General features: G+C 36.9%; 1 protein-coding gene across 1 annotated transcript; it reads right to left on the reverse strand.

Annotated features, from left to right (window-relative positions):
• Positions 1 to 335: 335 nt before the first annotated feature.
• LOC132547152 (suppressor of tumorigenicity 14 protein homolog) lies at positions 336 to 13,365 on the reverse strand. The gene is made up of 16 exons (XM_060210906.1): positions 13,302 to 13,365; positions 12,196 to 12,388; positions 11,011 to 11,198; positions 10,266 to 10,391; positions 9,282 to 9,568; positions 8,987 to 9,089; positions 8,708 to 8,833; positions 7,795 to 8,196; positions 6,791 to 6,972; positions 5,478 to 5,694; positions 5,145 to 5,259; positions 3,518 to 3,709; positions 2,654 to 2,913; positions 1,060 to 1,205; positions 654 to 738; positions 336 to 415 (listed from the first exon to the last, which is right to left on the reverse strand). The coding sequence occupies exons 1-16, from the start codon at positions 13,363 to 13,365 to the stop codon at positions 336 to 338; spliced, it is 2,766 nt and encodes a 921-aa protein (XP_060066889.1).
• Positions 13,366 to 20,767: the final 7,402 nt, after the last annotated feature.

Consider the following 20,767-nt stretch of genomic DNA (forward strand, 5'->3'; position numbering starts at 1 on the left):
TTTTTCTAGCCAGAAACCTGAGGACATTGTTTACTAGTAACACGAAATTAAATTCCATGGTAAACACTTTTATCGACGAGAGATTTTTTCATAAATATAATAAAATATTTTCGCAATCCGGAAAAAAAAAACTGCAACTATATGACCTCAATACGAGTCCGTATGTATTTGTGCAGAATCTGCGGTGTACCTTTAGTTTGGGACTCGGCGATAACTTACAGTGACATAACAGTATCTAATTAAGAGATCGAAACAACAACAGAAAATGAGCATGTATAAATTTACTTTATTGATATTCAATTATTTTAATCATTGCACAATTCTGTCCCGCTAAGTTAGGAATTAGCTGCTATGTGTTCCCGTACCCACTGCACATACTTAAATACCCGTGTGTACACACCGGGTTGGTTAGGATCTGAAATAAAAAATGTGAAAATGTTTTTATAAACTCTGGTTCTAGTTGTGGCATCAAAATTCCGCGTTGGTAAGGATCTAAGACACCAAGATATAAAAAATATCTTGTTCCAGTGTGACGTCAAAATATTTAAAAAAAAAAAAAAAAAAAAACAATAATATTGCGTTGTAAATGCAGCAAGTTGAATAATATTATGTTTTAAAAAATAGTTCAGTAGATGAAAAATCACGTGACTTGCCTCCACAACCTATTCCCCAAGAAACGATTCCTTCTAGCTGCCATTGTCCGCCATTATTACATACCAGTGGACCACCACTGTCACCCTGACAACGACAATAACATTGGAATGTCACCAAATCGTGTGAGATACGTCATAAAGATACGACAAAAGAAATCCATTTACGAATGTCACTGATTCAATCTAAACGATCGACATTTCCCGATTTTTTTATTGAAATTTCAATAATTTCATAACTTGTTGTAAATATGACTCAGTGACGTCATTTCGATTTTTTCTGATCGATGCACGTATCTATATATATAATAGTTAAATTACACGACTTATCTACTGGAACTCTTCTATGAAGGAAGTAAGGCTACTGTATATATATATAAAAAAAAATCATGCATATGACGTGTTTTACCTGACACGAGTCGTGCCCGCCTTTGGAGTACCCAGCGCAGATCATTGTATCTAACACTTGACCGTCCAGGTAGCTTGAGCTGTTGCAGGTGTTGATATTGACGATGGGCAAAGCAGCCTGTTTCAAAACATCAGCACAACAGGTTCCTGTAAGGAAATAAGATTCGAGGAAAATCCATTAAAATTTTCCGGAAGAATTAGGTATGGTCAATGTTCATATAATCCACGAACAATTCTTATCATTCCATTGGATAGTTAACGTCACGTGGCATTTTCTATAGTAAGCAGTGTGACGTTATACAAGGCCACTGATGTCATTATAGACTGCATCGCTTATCAACAACCAAAAAGATAAAATTTCATCCCAGTCACGTCAGTTTTATTAAGTCACGTTCACTGAATTTGTACCTAGGGGTATATATTTTTAAAAAAAAATCATGAATATTTCAGATATTGTGTTAACAGTAAAGTTAGATATACTGATGTCTTGACGATTTCTTTACTTTGGTGATTTTGAAAGTAACTTGGATGAAAAAGGAGTTTTAATTAGTAACTGTCGGTTAACTTAAATATAGGGATTCGACAGATTTATACCGGGTTTCTGTTTCACCTCATATTTAACCACTAATCATTTCAAGAACTGTGATCACATTTGCTTTCCGTGGAAGTAAATTCCAAAATATTTATTCCTGTGAGCCCTATGTGCAGGAGACTCCCACATGGTAACAGCGTAGATCAGTCGCCAAGTTCAGGCGTGGAGTTGAACTACTGAAAACGGGAAGAAATGCGAATCTCCTATAATGGACAGGGCCTGCCATGTTTACGACTGGGACCATGTACAGAATGATTTCTATGTTGTTATCCAGTGTCCGTTGTATGACGATATACAAGACCATCTTTTCACAATGCTAATCGTGTTGATGTACATCTTTGATAATTTTAGAAGTTTCGCTTTGTGTTATCAAAATTGTGTTAAACATAGTGCAGAAGCCTTGGACAATATTTTCAATCGCTGGAAGTATTTCTTGTATAGGAAGGCAGCATCACTGGGATGATTTCGTAACGTACTGTTTTATTAAGTAATAAATTTTAAGATTAATTCTAGTCTCTCATAGCTCTAAGAACGGCTTTCGTTTGTCTGTTTTCTGTCATGTTGTATCTCGTTGGTAAAAAATATATGCGAAAAGTGAGACTGTCTGATTAGCTTAAAGAAAATCTTTTCTAAGATATGGATGATACGAGAGGAATGACTTATTTTAGAATAGAAATTTGTGTTAACATACTCTATACTTCTTCTATTGAAAGAATATTTCATTTGGTATGCACCGAACTTTCACGTACAAGACAAAAGTGAATGTTATTGCGACCGAATTCACATCGAGGTCAGTACAAAGATCATGGACCATTTTATGAATGCATTATCCAAAGTTACTATCACGCTTTAAGGAACGTCATCGCCTCATGTAATAAACGACAACAAATTACGTGTAGATCGTCAATAAATTATGTGTAGACCTTCATTATATGATGTGAAGAACGTCACCAAATTATGTAAAAGTCGTCACTAAATCAAGTAGTAAACGTCATGTTCTCACCTAGAACATCACCAAATCCTGTGGTGTAACATTCCTGGTTGTCTCTGACCGGCACGGCCGGCAAACAAGCTACGTTGACATAATCATTGAGGTGAACAGGTGTGGCCAGCTTTAGAAGTGTGATATCATTGCTCGTGGCGTCGGGGTCATAATGTTCATGTACCATGATCTTAGCGATGTCAACAGTGACTTGGTGGGAATCGTGCTGCTTAAGATGGTGTTTTCCCAGTACCAGCTGCCAGTGTCTTGGTGTCCGGTCACTAGTGGTCAGAGAACACAAAAGCACGTGCATATAACTCACTATAATCACCATGACGACAACTGGATCATAACTTGACCTATATTTTGGGTATACATTCATACAACAAGAACGTATACATATATGTGTGTGTGTGTGTGTGCGTGTGTGTGTGTGTGTGTGTGTGTGTGTGTGAGCGTGTGTGTGTGTGTGTCTGTGTGTGTGTGTGTGTGCGTGCGTGCGTGCGTGCGTACGTGCGTTCGTGTGTGCGAAACAATGTCAAGCATGATACATAAACATATTTGCAACATAAACAATATCTTGATTAATATCTAGACAAAAAGGTGGAGTACAAAAATAAGGCAATAACAGCAATGAATACAATGGATAAAAATGATAGGTGGGATTGCGAGGCAAACAAGTTGGAAAGACTGTAAAATCATATATTTCCGAAGGTAGCAATTTCGTGGACACTTTATTTCATGGGAAAATAGAGTTCAATAAATTAACTTATATTCATTTCAAAAGTTTGTGGACAGGTAGATTCCTGGATTAATATTACCCACGATATCTGCGAAAATAAGTCACCCGCGAAAAGTAATTATTTAGTATTAAATCACACTTACTCCTCAAAACAATGGGCCGCTGTGATGGCGAAATTCGGACTAATTAAAGTGGCTCCACAAAGATGCTCATGGAAGGATCCGAAAGTCAGCGATCCTTGCCAAGGCCAGCTGTTTGGGGTAGCTTCCTTTCCTCCAACGATTTTGTTGTTTCCTAGTGATGGCGTAATGGCAGGTCTTCCGCATGTAGTACTACTAGCTAGAATTCCAATATGTTGAGACTTCATATTGAGACAATAGAACTTAAAAAAAAGATGTTTGCGGAATAATCACGCACAGTTTAGCACTTGCGTCTAAAAGCTATTTTATGGAATTTTTTTAGCGTCGTTTGCCCTTGCTACGCTGTGTTATCGAAGTCAATAACGTATTACTAGCTCATAAATCACAAACGGCGTAGGGATATTGTAATTAATGTAAACATATTAAAGTTATCTCGCCTTATAACATAACCAATAAATTGTTTATGGATGGCATCTCCGTACATTATCCATAACAATTGGACACATAACGCAGCAGGCGTTCATATCTTCCATAAATGCCAACTGAAAGCGTTTGTACAGAATGACATCCAATAAAGTATTATCTCGTAGAAATGGGATCCCGACATTGCTTCGAAACTACCAACAGTTAAATATCTTTCGATAGGTCTGATGATCAACATTAACACGAAAGGACTTAATGAAATACCGGAGGATCTGTTGATTAATGCTTTGGTTTCCCATCTTACAAAAAAAATCATGCAAAACACGACTGGTTCAAAACATCAGACACGCAAAACACGGCTGGTTCAAACATAACGCAAGCAAATTACGACTGGTTCAAACATCCAGCACGCAAAACACGACTGTTTCATACATTACACATTCAAAAAACGATTGGTTCAAATATCACACACGCAAAACACAACTGGTTCAAAACATCAGACACGCAAAACATGACTGTTTCATACATCACACACACAAAACACGACTGGTTCAAAACATCGCACACGCAAAACACGACTGGTTCAAAACATCACACACGCAAAACACGACTAGTTCAAAATATCAGACACGCAAAACACGACTGTTTCATACATCACACACGCAAAACACAACTGGTTCAAAACATCAGACACGCAAAACATGACTGTTTCATACATCGCACACACAAAACACGACTGGTTCAAAACATCGCACACGCAAAACACGACTGGTTCAAACATAACGCAAGCAAATTACGACTGGTTTAAACATCAAGCACGCAAAACGCGACTGCTTCATACATCACACACGCAATTTACCAAAAACGTATTCAGACTTACAACATACTGTTTTAGTCATTACCCATGAACATGTGTAAAATTATCACAAAAGTGTCTGCTTTACCACAAACGTTTATGGTTTACCTCAAACATATTTAGACTTACCACAAACTGATTTTGATATTACTCAAAAACTTTTTTTTAGATATTACCCAAAAACTTTTGCAAAATTATCACAAAAACGTACAAAATGTACCATACATGTAACGTAACAAAGACATTTCCACAGGCCTGTTTTTACTTTAAAATCAATAAAAGCGTTAAAAGTTACCTCAAACCTGTTTGACTTAACACCGGCACAGACTTGCCCGACAAACGTGCTTTCACTTACCACAAAGGTTTTCGTCACTTCCATCTGTGCAATCGTCGTGCTTGTCACAAACGGCACTTTGGCTTATGCACTTTCCGTTGGAGCAGGTGAACTGTGTGGGCGAGCATGTGGCTTCAGAAAAAGATAAACCCGTATTATTTAGATATATAAAAATCTTCACACACTTCTTTCATTCACAAACGTGGTCACATGAACAAGTAACATTTCATTTCATCTACACTCTCACCCAGTTCCAACCCTTTTTTGTACAAGTGTCTCTCGATATATTGTCAGAGCCTTTTATAACATATCAACACAGAATGATTGTCAGTGTAACGAAATATACTTACGCACGGGATCATGAATGGTGTATGTAATGTTGAAACCAGCAGCTCCCTCGCTGTCATCTGTGTGAAACCGGATGTACAATTGGTTTCCGGCGGAAGTGATCTTACTTGGATATGTAATTCCACAATAAGTTCCCATTAGTTGCGCATGCGCCGAAGAGCCTTCATATAGTTTCAGATAGTCATAATGACAATTGGTGTCCTTCTCCAAGTCGAAATCCTGATTAACAGGAAAAGAGGAACGAAAACACAATTTAAGTTTCAACATTTGATCTTGGTTACTATAAACAATAAATCAAATATGACGTAAGTTATATTTATCTACAGATATGCTTGAAAGAATATGATACAAAATAACATCAAGCGGAGAACAATATTCCATATTAAGATCACTTATTAACGAATTCGTAAGATATACCCGAGAAGTAGATTGAACCAATCAAGTAAACCGTATTTACTATGGTACAGTTTAACCAATAGAAAAATCATCTTTTTATGTCTATCTGCCTGACGTGAAAACAATACTGAACTTAAGTCATTGAGTCGATATGAATCGCTTGTATTCGTAGAAGCTGATAATATACATCATTACTTTGTTGTTATTTTGATGTCTATTGAATAATTCTGTAACTTTTTATGTAAGTCGTGGATTCTGGATTCTACAGATATCTAACAAAGATTCAACAATCGGTGAAACTGATTCATTCTCCCCGAAAACGACTTTCATGTGACACAAAATTTAATCAAAGGCCGGTAATTCTGTAATTAAGAAGTTGCAGGGTCTGAATTTGGTATATTGTGCATTCTCTTAGTATGACCAACGTATACACCAAGGTACAATAACTCCTAAATTATGCAAAAGAGAGTTATGGTTCCTGTACTCAACCTTATGGCTCTCCTTGTCGAGATCTATCTACCTATGAAACAGATATCTTGATGCCTCATAAAGTTTTTGTGATATGCTCCGGAAAAAATTATGACGGACGGATGGACAGATAAAGCGTCGCTTATATGCGCTCCCTTCTTGATAATGAGTATTCATTTCATACTTTCGTAAAAAGCCTAACATTATCAAATAGTGTTTAAGATCGGTTTTATATGATGATAACACTGCTTGCTTGCAGATAGAAAAATATTCCTTTCAAGATTACAGTTCAAAAGTGATATAAAAGTGAGTTATGCGTCAAACGAGTCTTGGTGTTTTCGCCATTGAATATCAATCGGATATCGTCGGCACGGGAAAATTCGCTTGTTTACGGAAAGTGCCGACGGTTCCCGATTGCATATCAAGCGGAAATCAATCATGTATCACATACATTAAAGGTAAGGGTGATGACTTTGCCAGGCGGTGCATTAATGCCCCAACGACAGTTCAAGTTATCAGGGTAACGGTGGCCTTCTGCACGCCCCTCCGAAAGAATCACACCGGAAGTGCTGTTAAGCGTCGGCGCAGTCAAGCCATGACATGCCGCGTCAGTCAACTGCGTTACCGGAGACGCTAATAAAAAATATAATGTACGTGTGATTTTTTTTTAAATTCTGAGTTTAACTCTTTATCAACATAAAATAAAATAAATCAAATATAACATTAATGAAAATACTGGAGTAATTAGACGTCTAAGACAGATGACTTCATTTTACCATACACTTATTCATAGCGTGTTAAAAAATAAAAAAAAACAATCAAATTAAAATCGGCTCAGACGTGATTTTTTTCAATTTGTGCATATACAAATATCCGCGTAAATATAAAAAGTGCATTTAAATAATCATTTCATTGTTTGGTTTTCAATAGATTACATAGACATGTTTAGATTTATAATTCTATGATACAATAACATTCTGCTGAAATAGCAATGTCACCATGAGGAAGCAAATAGCAAAGCCATACTGAATTAGAATATATTTTAAAAGAGAAAAGTCATAAGGAAGTATGCACCGTTAAAACAATATTATGAAAAAATAGCACACGCCCTGAAATAGCAATGTTATAATATCGTAGCATACACCCTTAAAGAATAATTTTATAAAAATGTAGCAATCACTCATAAAATAGTATTGTTATAAAAATGTAGCAAACATTCTTTGGTAGAATACCCCCTTAAATATCACTGTTATAAGGATGTAGAATAAACCCTTAAATAGCACTTGTAAAAATGTAGCATATCCCCTTAGGCAGAATACCTCCATAAATAGCAATGTTATGACAAGATAGCATACAACTTTAAACAGCATTATCATAAAAATGTAGCATACACCCTTAAATACCAAGTTGATAAACTAACACACAGTCTTACACAAATGTCACACTATGACGTACCTTGTACTTTTTCCATGGTATAAGTGGCGTTAAAACCTATATCCTGGGTATCACCGTCAGAATTAAAGCTAACAAACACGACATTTGTCTTGGAGAGAACATCTCTTGGTATGTGATTTCCACACAAATTTGCTAGCTCGGTTCCTGAAGATGATGAACCATCAAAAATATGGACGGCGTCAAACGGGCATGAACGCCCTCCTTCAAGTCCAAAACTATTAAAGTGGAGTCGGATTACATTTCCGGATGGTGCAAACAGTCTCCAGATACAGTGACTGTCTGCCGGATAGTTACTATGGAGTCCAAATCCCGGACTTGTGATCACTCCCTGGGAGTTAAAGTGGATATCCCTTGTACATGAGCTCGCAGATCCTGGTCGTACAGTGGTGACGGAGGATACAGCTAAACAAACAAATATTATTGAGATAAAAAAAAAAGAAACACGCGTGTATCATTCCGCCCTTCGAGTTTTATTTGAATTGAAGGGGAGCTTATCAATAGATGAGTAGCAATACCGAGTTTTGAATATAGAGGTGTTGGTATTATAATGAGAGTCGGGATGTAGAAAAATTTCCATTTACCGTTTGTGAATTTAGAAGCTGAACTATGCTGTAAGTGGATTCAGATTTGGTGGGTTCCAACCAAAGCAATGAAGATTTGATTCAATCTTTAACATTTTCAAGACTTTTTGGTGAAACAAGCGCGCTTCTATAAGACATGACTGTCCAAGCTCCTGTACAAACCAGGTCAGATGAAGAGCAAAAATAATGTTACATGCTAAGAAGAATTTTCAAGATATGACATTGATTCGGAAAGGGACGTGACTCGATGGGAAGGGAAGGAAAATACATTGTGACAATATATGACCCTCAAAAGCGGCACGAGCATCACAAAAACGTATATCACCACTTACCGTCAACTGCTGACCAGTTGATTTGAAATCCTGTGTATTGGTCACTAGAGTCTGACGTAAACACAACTACGGCATGGTTGCTATCGACAACGACTGGTGCTGGCGCTGAATTTCCACAATATTGCCCTGGAGAATATATATACATAGTTTCATCAATGTTCAAAAGGTTTTGTGCGTTCAGTATTATAAACGGTATTTACAGTGCATAGTCACAGAGAGAACACAATTGAAAACTAAATTCTTGACCAGTGTGACGTCATCACTAAGTGATATACTGACCTATGACTGTGAGTGAACCTCCATTATATACCGTCACTTTATCATAGGTACATCCAGTGGTTGGTTCCACCTTAAAATTGCTGTTGAACGTCAGCTGAATGAACTGTTGCGGAAAAATAAACGTAAAGTGAATTAAGAAATTTTCAGTAACAAACAAGCAATTTGAAAGGAACCATGCATGTTACTTCCGATATAACGAATTTATAGTATTTGAGTTAGGAAACCACTTACAGTTTCTGGGAACGGAAAGTTCAACGAGTAGGAGGAGAAGGGGGAGGAGGAGAAGGAAAGTTACCTTTCCGGCTGGAACGTTGATTACCCAGCGACATGACATACTAGGCGAGTAATCATTAGGGTAATTCTTGCTGCTGAAACTACCGGAAGTACCATTGTTGTCCGCCTTGTTGCCACAGCCGGAATCACCTACAGGTGTAAAAACACCGGAACCAGATGTTGGTGACGTGGTCACTCCACAATTTCTTTCATCAGAATTATCGCCACAGTCGTTGTCGCCATCACATTTCCAAGAATTCGGGATACAAGAGTGATCGGGACAGGCGAACTCATCAGAGTCGCAATTCGCTTGAAATGAGAAAATTATTCCATTATCAAGAAACTGCAAAAATGAATCAAAACAGAAGGAATATATATGTTCTTCGTTTTTCTCGCATCTTCATCTCCTAAAGATAAATCAACATCATGTGATATATATATCATAAATGAGTTTGAAGAAAATGACATTATCAATTTTTCGAACTCAAAATTTTATTACTAAAGATTAGAGTAAAGATGGTCGAGTGGTCACTGATAAGGTTATGGTAAGCATTACAACGTGAAAATTTGTCCGACAAGGTAAAATAAATTCTGTTAAAGTCATTTAAGTAATGCATAACAAAGCATTAGTATAAGGTATGCTAATTTATTAGCAATTTCATTGGTTCCAGGAGAGAAAAAAACTGACCAATCACAGGCTGATACACTCCGTTTGAAGAATGCAAAGGAGCGACACCTAACTTTGAAGCCAGTAAATTATATCGTTATGCAAACTCGTGATTCGTTTGAGATAAGTCAAATGATCAAACTGTTGTTTTTTTTTTTTTTGTTTTTTTGTTTGTTTTTTTGTCTTGTCTTCAAGGTGTTGCACATGGAACCTTCAATTTTTTCATGACATGTTCCAGGTGGGCAGAGAACGAAAATGATTGTAACTCATGGAATATCGAGGATGACAACACGCAGGCAAGCACACACAAATATAACTTGGTATTAAAGAGGTAAGTACCTGCCCCAGAGCTAGAACAGGAAGCTTCGTCACTGTGATCCCCGCAGTCGTTATCACCGTCACAGAGGTAACTATGAGGTATACATTGGTGGTTAGGACACATGTGGTCTGTTCCTCCACAGGAAGCTATCGTAGAATGAAAATTCACAGATATATCATTTTAGGTATATCAATTCAGACCAGATTCTTGTTGTGACTCTGCTTTTTTCTATTACATTTTTTGGGGGGGTTGGGGGGTTGGGGGTATGGGCGGGGAATAAGAGGGGTTGTAAGGGTTTAAGGTTATCGCTATTCTGCTATTTATAAACACCCCATGCTGACATGAAACACATAAAACCTATATAATATCAAGATTGTTTGTAAAATCATTTTGATGTGATGTCATTGAAGAAATAAATCACTAATCGCTTGATCAATAGATACAAATTAATCTTCTTAATTCTATCAGATTATAAAGCGTCATGATACCACGACCGCTACATTCTATATCTATCTTTACTTATTTGGTTTAAATTTACATGTTGCCGAACTTTTAGACAGTGTGTGATATATATATATATATATATATATATATATATTTGTTTATTTATTTATTTACAATGTGTTTCTACTACAGTGGCAATATAGATTATAGGTGAAGTAGATTTATCACCGTTAAGTCTTGTACGAGATAAATGAAAGGGAGGCGAATTAGAGAGATATCGAGGTTTATAGCAAATCTCTTGTGTAGATGTATAGAACTCACAGGTGGACTGAATAAATCTGTAGTTCAGCTGGAATCCAGCATAGCTGACACTGTCGTCCGAGATGAATTCGAGAAACAGATGTGTCCCCGACGATACCACGCTAATTGATTGTGTACCACAAAATTTTCCGATCAGCTTGGCCCGGGACGATGTACCATCGTACACCGCCAGAAAATCATAGCTACATCTAAAGGTATAAAAATGGAGTTAAATATTGAGTTCGAATGCCATGTTATTTGAGTGGAAACGCAATGTGCATGAACATAATATCATTTTACAGGAATAAAATATCGTTGCTGTTGTGAGGGAACGAAATTTTCTTGTGTACAAAAGAAATGATATTACGAGAGAAGAAAAATATGATATTATGATATAAGTATTTATGTGTCAGTATGTTTTATGTTTTAGTAATCATTATATTGTATGAAAAGGAAAGAAAATAAGTAAATATTCTGTCCTTCTTCACTGTCGTTCCCCTGTGTTTAATACCAGTCGCGGAATGGGAGTTGAAAATGGGATGAAACAGACTAATGATGCAGTGTAACTATTTTAACATATCATTAGTATTGGAAGACAGTGAGATTTGTCTTTTTACAGGTTTCTCCCAAATTATGAATATTGCAAAGGTCCCCCACCCCCCGACGAAATTGTGGGATATCGGCACCTCCGTTTTTACTTGTCAAAGCGGGATAACTCTTAAACATTTCTCCTTTAGCAATGACAGTTAAATTGTAAACTTCTAGAACTCGTCAGTGATGACAGGGGTCTATCTATAGATCGATAAACAACCTGATTAACAAACAAGAGTTTACACACTAATTGTCAATATTTACTGAAAATGAAATAAATTTTCTATAGTATGAGGTGACGGTTGGTTTTCTTTTCTGCAATTGTATTTAGAATGTTGAGATTGACTCAAAAAGGCTTGTAGTACTACTTTCCGTTGCAAACTATTTATCAAGTGCCATGGAATTTTTGAGCATATGACACTGCTCTCTTTACGTGAAACATGCTTAGATGAGATGCTGTATTTTGTAGTTTTGTCGGAGTTGAGCAACAGTGCATACATGGCCCGTTCCTCCTCGCCCCGTTTTTTTTTTTTTTTTTATCAAAATTGATCTTAAACAGATCTTTTCCATCCGTAAAAGGCGGCTAGACTCATGTGTTTAAAAAAGCCTACTTACTGATTGTCAGCTTCTAAGTGGAAATGTGTCGAGGTCAGTCTGATGACCTTGCCAGTAGGAGCATTGATCCTCCACGTGCAGTCTTTATTGTTTCCATATTCGGAGCTTGACGATCCATACCCGCTCTGAGAGAGGATACGACCGTAATTACTGTTGAGGTAGGACGGACTACCGCATCCGGAATGGCCGTAATCTAAAACAATAGATCGCTGATTAAATTGTATCTATGTTAATTCTAAATTCATAAAAAAAACGTATTTTAATTAATTGTTCATGACATAAGAATTATCAATACCGGGATCAAAGATGTTAGATATTTTTGATGTCTTAGCGAAAACAAATCAATGAATTCTTGTGATTCTGGACTGCAAGTTACTCATTTTGAGTCATCGTTTAAGATTTTGTTAGAAAGAAACATAAACCCTGTCAGTCGAGGTACATCCTCGATACTTCAACGGTTACAATACTTTCGCTTCCTGCACCCCTGCACAAGCGAAGTAAGTTCATTGGTTCCAGTAAAAAAGACCTGACCAATCACAGGCTGAACGCTCCTTTTGAAGATAACAAAGGAGCGACACCAATCCAAAGCCATTACGATATACCATTATGCGACCTCGAGACTCGTTTGATGTACATCAAGGGGTCAAACTAATCTTTTTAGTCTAGTCCATAAGGTGTCGTACGTGGAACTGTCAGCTTTGCCAAAATAACGCAGAGAGCGAAAGTGATCGTAACCCCAGAGGTATAGAGGATGATTGAGGTAATGTTACGTTCTCAAAATGAGAACAAGTTTCAGGGAACCACTAGAAAATCAGATCATTGTGAAATATAAGCATATAACGAACAGCGGATACGTGTACAAATCCGGTCGTTTTTCCTATTGTGGAAACGTACTATGAATGGCGACAAGTTAAATACAGATGTATCATTGCATGTTCCTTAAATCAAGAACATTTGAATTACACATTCAAAGATATAAATGATGATTGACAGATAAGTAGTAGGCTGTTTAGTATTGAATAATGATAATTATGAAAACAAAATCATTGTAAATAAATGATGATAATAAAAGTCGCCATATACCATTATATTAGAATATTCCATACCTGCGTTTACGGCACAAACGAAGAATAAGGTCAATGTGACACCATACAATCGTCTTGTCTTCATTGTTCAGTAAGTCAGTGTCGAAAGAAAGAGGTCCACAGATGGTACTTTCATGTAGATAAGGCATTTCTTATCACAGGTCCAATATTTATATGTATGTAACTTGTTAGCGTGAAGGTTTGCGAAGAGGATGGGAGTTCCGAATGGAAAATCCAGAAATTCTCATGGCTAGATAAAAATTCATATCTGAACCACACCAAACCCTACATCTGAGGTGACAGATGTCGCTGACGTAGATACACGATGTGCAATAATGCCATGTTGCGGTCAAACAAAGGATTTCGCAATAGAATAATTCCGTTACTGTTAGTCCCAATCTGACAGGAGGAGAAAGATTCGTCATATGGTTCGATTCCCATAGTCAGTTAACCTGTTAAGTGCATTAAAAGTGAAAATTTAGAATATCTCGTAACATTCAAAATATGACCCTTATGACCCGTGTACATGTTGACATTTTTTTTTCTAAATGCCCTATATAGTTCCTGAGACTCCTACTGTACTGAAATTTACTTGTACAGGATAAGTATTAAAATTAAAATATTTTTCAAAGCAATCGTCTCTTAAGCTGGTAAGTTCCTGACAATTGATCCTTTTACACGGGTTTGAAACTGTATCATTGGAAACCGAAATGTTTGATTTTTTAAAAATCTGCTTCCAATGAAAAGGGACCGTGCCCGCGGTATTAGCAGAATATGTTTCTCATAGATATCTTTCGCTGGTCTAGCACTCCTTCTTCTAATCAACATTATCAACGAAACTGCCATTGATTAATCAACAGTAAGAAATGCAGAGTTGTACCATCACATATCATTTTATGATGTCCTCCGTTCGGACATCTCGTATATTAAACAAAGGTCCATTCGGAGTCACATCCATTTCTTGTGAACGCAACTCCTCCTAAACTGTTTATAAGATTTACATGGAATTTGCTCAATGTCACTACTACAATGGGTAGATGTGCATGTAGGGGCGATTTTTTGGTTTGTTGATTTTTGTATGATTTATGCCATTTTCAACTTTGTATCTGTAGCTTGTTCTTAGTGGAGCTTTGTGAACGCAACTCCTCCGAAACTAATCATCAGATTTTCATGAAACTTGCTCAATGTCACTAATTCAATGGTTCGATGTGCATGAAGGGGCGATTTTACGGTTCATTGATTTTTGTAAGATTTATATATTTTGTGGAGGCGTATATTGTGTCCACAGCACTCTTGTTTAAAAAGCTATCAAGTACTTTCTGAAAAATAACGAAAGGCAAAATTTGAAATGTCAAAATCCAAGATGATGACTTGTCGGCCATTTTATGTAACGAAATAACATGGGAAGCCGTTAAACGCTAATGAAAACTGACGGTAAACAAGTGGCCCAATGGGCCTTGAATCGCTCACTCGGTATTCAACACTTTTAAAAGCAAGTTTACATTTTTGATGTTTTCATTCAAAACTTAAAACTGTCCAATGAAACACCATTTCCTTACCGTTTTATAATTTATGATACGAAAAAGACATCTCCTAAATCATATATTTAGCTGTTTAATGACATATGCGACTGTATATTGGATTGATACTTATAAACAAACATTAGCTGATTCTATACGTGCTGACAATGAAATAGAGATTTACGGATAACAGACCAGTGACCATGAGAATACGTTGATTTCAGAAAATGGCGCATCAAACATGTGGAAGTCTAAACGTTGTTCATGTAAATAAACTGTGTTTTCGCCTTTTCATAAAAAAAAAACAGTAAGGAAAAATACCGACATTTCAACAGAATCTATTCATTCAAACTCGCATTCATTGTCACAAGGGCAAAAGATGAACACAAAGGTAAGGAGAATAAGACCAGGTGTTCCGAAAGAGTACGCGACTTCTGTTTCTTCGATGACGCCCTCCATATAAATTTTAGCCAATCCAAGTAGGTAATGTTCATGTTCTCAGATGATAACGAGGTAAAAACCGACGGAACCACCAGGCTTGAAACACGTACGGGTTCATATCACACACATAAATAAATCATTTTCCAGTGAGATCGTTATGACAAAAACCGTTTATAAACAAGCCTTCTTTACACATTATAATATCAGCCAATTGTCAAATGATCAATGTACTTTACTCGTTAATCAGGAGAACCCGGCACTTTAAGTAACATGGAGTCTGTAGAACGAATAATTCATCTTGTACGTTAAGATTATATGGATTGATGAAGACTTGAAGATTTTATTACCAAATGAGTATGTTGTAAGTCAAAATCCGCGATTTAAAAACAGCTGTCAATGCGTCAAAAGTCCGCACTGTGTTAAACGTTCAAACTGTCCAAGGTTGATCACATATGCAGTTGGTTTGTGTTGTTTTCTTTTTTGATTGCGTTGATTTTTACTCACGATAGGATAGATCGATCGGTGTAATTTATGAAACTTTTGAATTTTGAAATTAATTAACAACGAGAAACTGACATTAATGCTTTTTTTGCATTCTTATGAGAATTTCCACATTTGTGCGTTAACAAATTTGATCCCTTGTCACCTGGAATAGGGATTTTTTTCTTATTTGTTTGTTTGTTTTTTCACAAACTTGGATGGACTTCAGAAAAAACTCTTTCGTATAGTAAGAAGTTGACTGCGTGGTTTATATATATATGAAATATATATATATATCAATGTCATTTCTTTATCTGTACATTCTAACATGATTCTACTGAGTCTTCTGGCCAATCAGAAATCGTTTGACTGTTTTAACCCCTGACCTTGAGAAAAAGTCATGTGGACAAGATAAATCAGACGGATTTTGTTGCTCTCAACAACAAGCTCTCTTTAAGTTCCACATACTTGTCCTTTTTCTTTGTCACTTGATCACCATGTACCGCTCACCTGGTTTAGTTAGACGAAATTCCTTCTTTTTATCCAAATCAATAGTGTTCACATTATACCTCCTAAAAGACCTACCGTTTATTATAAAATTGATTCTCTTCATCTAAACATGTTTCAGAACATACTGAACAGAATCCAGGCACTTATAGAAAATAATGGATTCAAAAAGATTTGCTCCATTTTCCTTATTTTACACCGCCCCTTCAAGCCCAGGGATATGATTTTGGCAACATTCGTTCAGTGCTACAGGAGGAGGAGTATTTTAACGACTTTATCGAAAGAATTTAGCCTTTTGGGCCATATCCCTAATGATGACCTTAGGGACTGTGACCCACAATTTGAACACACAAGAGGCCCATGGGGACTACATCGCTCACCAGTCTTATTCAGCTATTTAATCATTTAACAAAGAATTTCAAATATGACAAATGATTTTTGAAAAAAATCTCTATTTGGTCACCGCCTTTTGGTCAAAAAGAAGTCAGAATGACTATTCATTGAAATTGTTTTAGACCAAACTTGGGCAATTTCCTTGTGCGGAAGAAGAATGGTTAAGAACTTTTCTCCAATTGGGTCCAACACCTCCCGCCCCAGAGGGGGCTGGGATCCAATTTTTATATCAAATGTATTCCCCTTCACCTAAAAATGCCTCAGACCAAATTTGGGCAAAATCCAATCATTCCTACAGAAGGATTTCCATTTTAAATTATTTACTCTATTTCCCATACTGAGCCCCGCCTCTTCCGCCCAAAGGGGGCCCCGAGACATAATGTCTCCACATGATTCGTTAACCTTCATCTAAGAATTCTTCAGATCAAATGTTGGAAAAATCCATTCATTCCTACCGGAGGAATAGCGTTTAAAATAACTTACTTTATTTCCCCTTTTAGGTCCTGCCCCTCTTGCCCCAGGGGGTCAAGGCCTAATATTTATACAAACTTGATTTCTCTTCAGACAAAATTTTCGGACAATGTGATATGAAAGTATGGGAAATGTGGGACCATTTGGTCATTTACAGTGTTGGTAAAGCAACTTAAAACCCTTCCATTCATGAAGAGTATTAAACTCTACCCCATTTGAGAAATGAGAGAAAGATTAAGTAAATTCAGTCAATATGTGTATGACAAAACAACTGCCATCCTATACTAACAATTCTAACCAAGTTCGATCTACTTACAATATAAAATAAATAAATTTTGCTCCAAAATGTAATTTTCCAAGTTAAACTTTACCCCCTTCATGAAGGGAAAATGCAAGACCATAGTGTCATGAAATTTTGATAAAGCACCTTTTGACCCTTCCATTCAGAAAGAATTTAATTTTACCATATGAGGGTGAGTCAATACGAGAGCAGGGTTTTAAAGAACTTGCAAAATATCCCCTTTTGGTCCCGCCCCACTAATAATAATTGAATAAAAACACTTTATATTAACACTAACGATATATTTTATTTACACGGTTATAAGTATACAAATTATGCTCAAAAAAAGTCATTTTCCTGTATAAACTTTACCCCCTCCCAAAGTGGAAATGTAAGACCCTCTGGTCATGAAATTCCCAATTTTAGTAAATTCGACATCACGGTAAAATCATTTTTATTGCGTATATATACCAAGGGTATCACCATATGAACGATGACAGTTGGTTTTCACTGAAATATTCACATGAAGAGGTTAATCAATAATTATAAAAAGGAAATCCTTATCTGTTGATTAACACTCTGGATATGTTAATTTTTGCATCATATATGATAAGGCATGTGCACAACACACTATCACATGTAAACAACGAGAGGCCCACGGACCTTAACGGTCATCTGACGATATAAACCCTATTTTAAGGAGGCCAAATTGGCCTTAATTGTTCAACTACTGTACAGCTATCAAAACATTTTTGCAGACTATTCTCCATAAATTCAACTACACAAATACCATGACTCCAGACCTATTACTTGTCGAAAGAAGACATTTGAAGATCTTAACGTATTTGACCTTAGAGACCTTGAAAGCAGGTCAAAGCCAATCACCTGAATAAAATCGAAGACCTTCATCCAATTATGTTACAGAACCAATATCAACAGCCTGGACCTTTTGGTTATTAAGAAGTCATTTTAGATTTCAGCATATTTTAGCCTATGGCCTTGAAGGAGGGTCAAGGTCAACCATATGAACGGTTTTGGTAGTCCTTTATCCATGCATGCTGCAGGTCCAATATCACAACGTTTGGTCTTTTGGTTATTGAGAAGTATTTTCAGTTTCAACACATCTGACTCATATAACCTTGAAAGTGGGCTAAGGACATTCATTTGAAAAAAAACTTGATAGCCCTTCATCCATGCATGCTACAGACCCAAATGAGAACCATTGGCCTTTTATTTATTGAGAAATTGTTAAAAGATTTCAATACATTTGATCCCTGTGTCCATGGAAGTAGGTCAAGGTCAATTTGAAGAAATTTGGTAACCCATGATCCCAGCATGCTATAGGCCAAATATTAGCACCCCGGTCCTTTTGGTAATTGTGAAGTTGTTTAAAAATTTCAACATATTTTACCCCTGTGACCTTGAAAAATGGTCACGGTCATTCATTTCAATAATTTGGTAGCCCTTCATCCCAACACGCTACAGGCCCAATAACACTCTTGGCCTATTTGTTAATGAGAAAAAAGTAAATGGGATGGAAAGTTCGCGCACGGCACACGACGTCGGACGAAACACGATGGCTATGTCACCTGATCCAATTGGTCAGATGACAAAACAAGAGATCCGAGAGAGATCTTGGTCCATGGTCCACCATTGTTTAATCCTGATTTGCTCTTTGACAGCTGGATATTTTCCGTTCTTTACTCTTAACGATAAGAAATTTGACAATCCTTTGCAGAAATAAACTGCAAAATCCAAAGATTGTCATCTGAAAGCAATTTTCCTTTTTCCTGTTAAGTCCCAAAATCACACGGGCACAACTAAGACCAAGGGGAACCTACACATGAAATTTGAGAAAGAGCTTTGCAGTAGTTTTCAAGAAATAGCGATAACAAACTTTAAAAGTCAAAATCAAAGATGGCCGCCATTCGATCATTTTATTTTTCTGGTCACACCAAAAATCAAAATGGAACAACCAGGGACCAAGAGGAAGATACACAAGAAATTTGAGAAAGATATATACATTAGTTCTTCAGAAAAAAGCATTAACAAACTTTCAAAGTCAAAATTCAAGAAGGCCGCCTGTCAACCACTTCCAAAAGTGAACGGGCAAAACTAGACATCAAGGGAAACCATACAGGAAATTTGAGAAAGATATATACAGTAGTCCTTAAGAAATAGCAATAGCAACCTTTACTAGGCTAAATCCAAGATAGCCGCCTTTCAACCAGTTTTTTAGGGCCACACCTAAAATCAAACGGAAATAACCAGGGACCAAGGGAAACCTACTTAGGAAATTTGAGAAAGATCCATCCTGTACTTTTCAAGAAATAGTGATAACAAAGTTTTTAAGGACAGACAAATGGACCATGAACATTGGGCAATTGGAAAAGCCCTCCATCTGATGATTTTGGCCCCGTTTTCCAGGCCCTTAGGATGTGGATACTATGTTATTTACACTTCTGGTTAACATTTGGCCATGGTAGTATTTTGCTAAGTTTCATTGAATTCTGTTCGTGGGTTTCCCATAAGAAGTCAAAAATGTAAAAAGTTTAATGACGCATGACTGGGCAAAAGGGTATCGCAAAAGGTCACCTCGAGTCTTTTGTCTTTGGTGATCTAGAAAGGACAACAGATAGCAATGACAACAAGAGGCCCATGGGCCTTAACGGTCATCTGACAAAAAGCAAGCCAAACCTAGAAAGTGGGTTGAGGTCATTCATTTGAACAAACTTGGTAGCCTCTCCTCCAAGCATCTTACAGGCCCAATATCAGCACTCATGGACTTTTGCTTGTTGAGAAGAAGTCGTTTGTATATCTTAACATATTTGACCCCTGTGACCTTGAAAGTGGGTTGAGGTCATTCATTTGAATAAACTTGGTAGCCTTTCCTCCCAGCATGCTACAGACCCAATATCGGCACTCATAGACTTTTGCTTATTGAGATGAAGTCCTTTGTATATTTTAACATATTTGACCCCTGTGACCTTGAAAGTGGGCCAAGGTCATTCATTTGAACAAACTTTGTAGGGCTCCATGCCAGCATGCTATGGGCCAAGTATTAGCCCCCTAGGCCTTCTAGTATTTGAGAAGAAGTTATTTAAAGATTTTGACATATTTGACCCCTGCGACCTTGAAAGTTGTTCAAGGTCATTCATTTAAATAAACTTGGTAGCCTTTCCTCCCAGCATGCTACAGACCCAATATCGGCACTCATAGACTTTTGCTTATTGAGATGAAGTCCTTTGTATATTTTAACATATTTGACCCCTGTGACCTTGAAAGTGGGCCAAGGTCATTCATTTGAACAAACTTTGTAGGGCTCCATGCCAGCATGCTATGGGCCAAGTATTAGCCCCCTAGGCCTTCTAGTATTTGAGAAGAAGTTATTTAAA

The sequence above is a fragment of the Ylistrum balloti genome, unplaced genomic scaffold, assembly GCF_031769215.1.
Source record: "Ylistrum balloti isolate Yb309-2 unplaced genomic scaffold, AGI_CSIRO_Ybal_v1 Utg369936, whole genome shotgun sequence".
Taxonomy (NCBI): domain Eukaryota; kingdom Metazoa; phylum Mollusca; class Bivalvia; order Pectinida; family Pectinidae; genus Ylistrum; species Ylistrum balloti.

Coding starts and splice junctions, on each gene's coding strand:
- LOC132547152 (XM_060210906.1), bottom strand. CDS start 13,365: ATGAAGACAAGACGATTGTATGGTGTCACATTGACCTTATTCTTCGTT. Junction 11,199..12,195: donor CACTTAGAAGCTGACAATCA/GTAAGTAGGCTT, acceptor TTATACCTTTAG/ATGTAGCTATGATTTTCTGG. Junction 10,392..11,010: donor CAGATTTATTCAGTCCACCT/GTGAGTTCTATA, acceptor ATTCTACGATAG/CTTCCTGTGGAGGAACAGAC.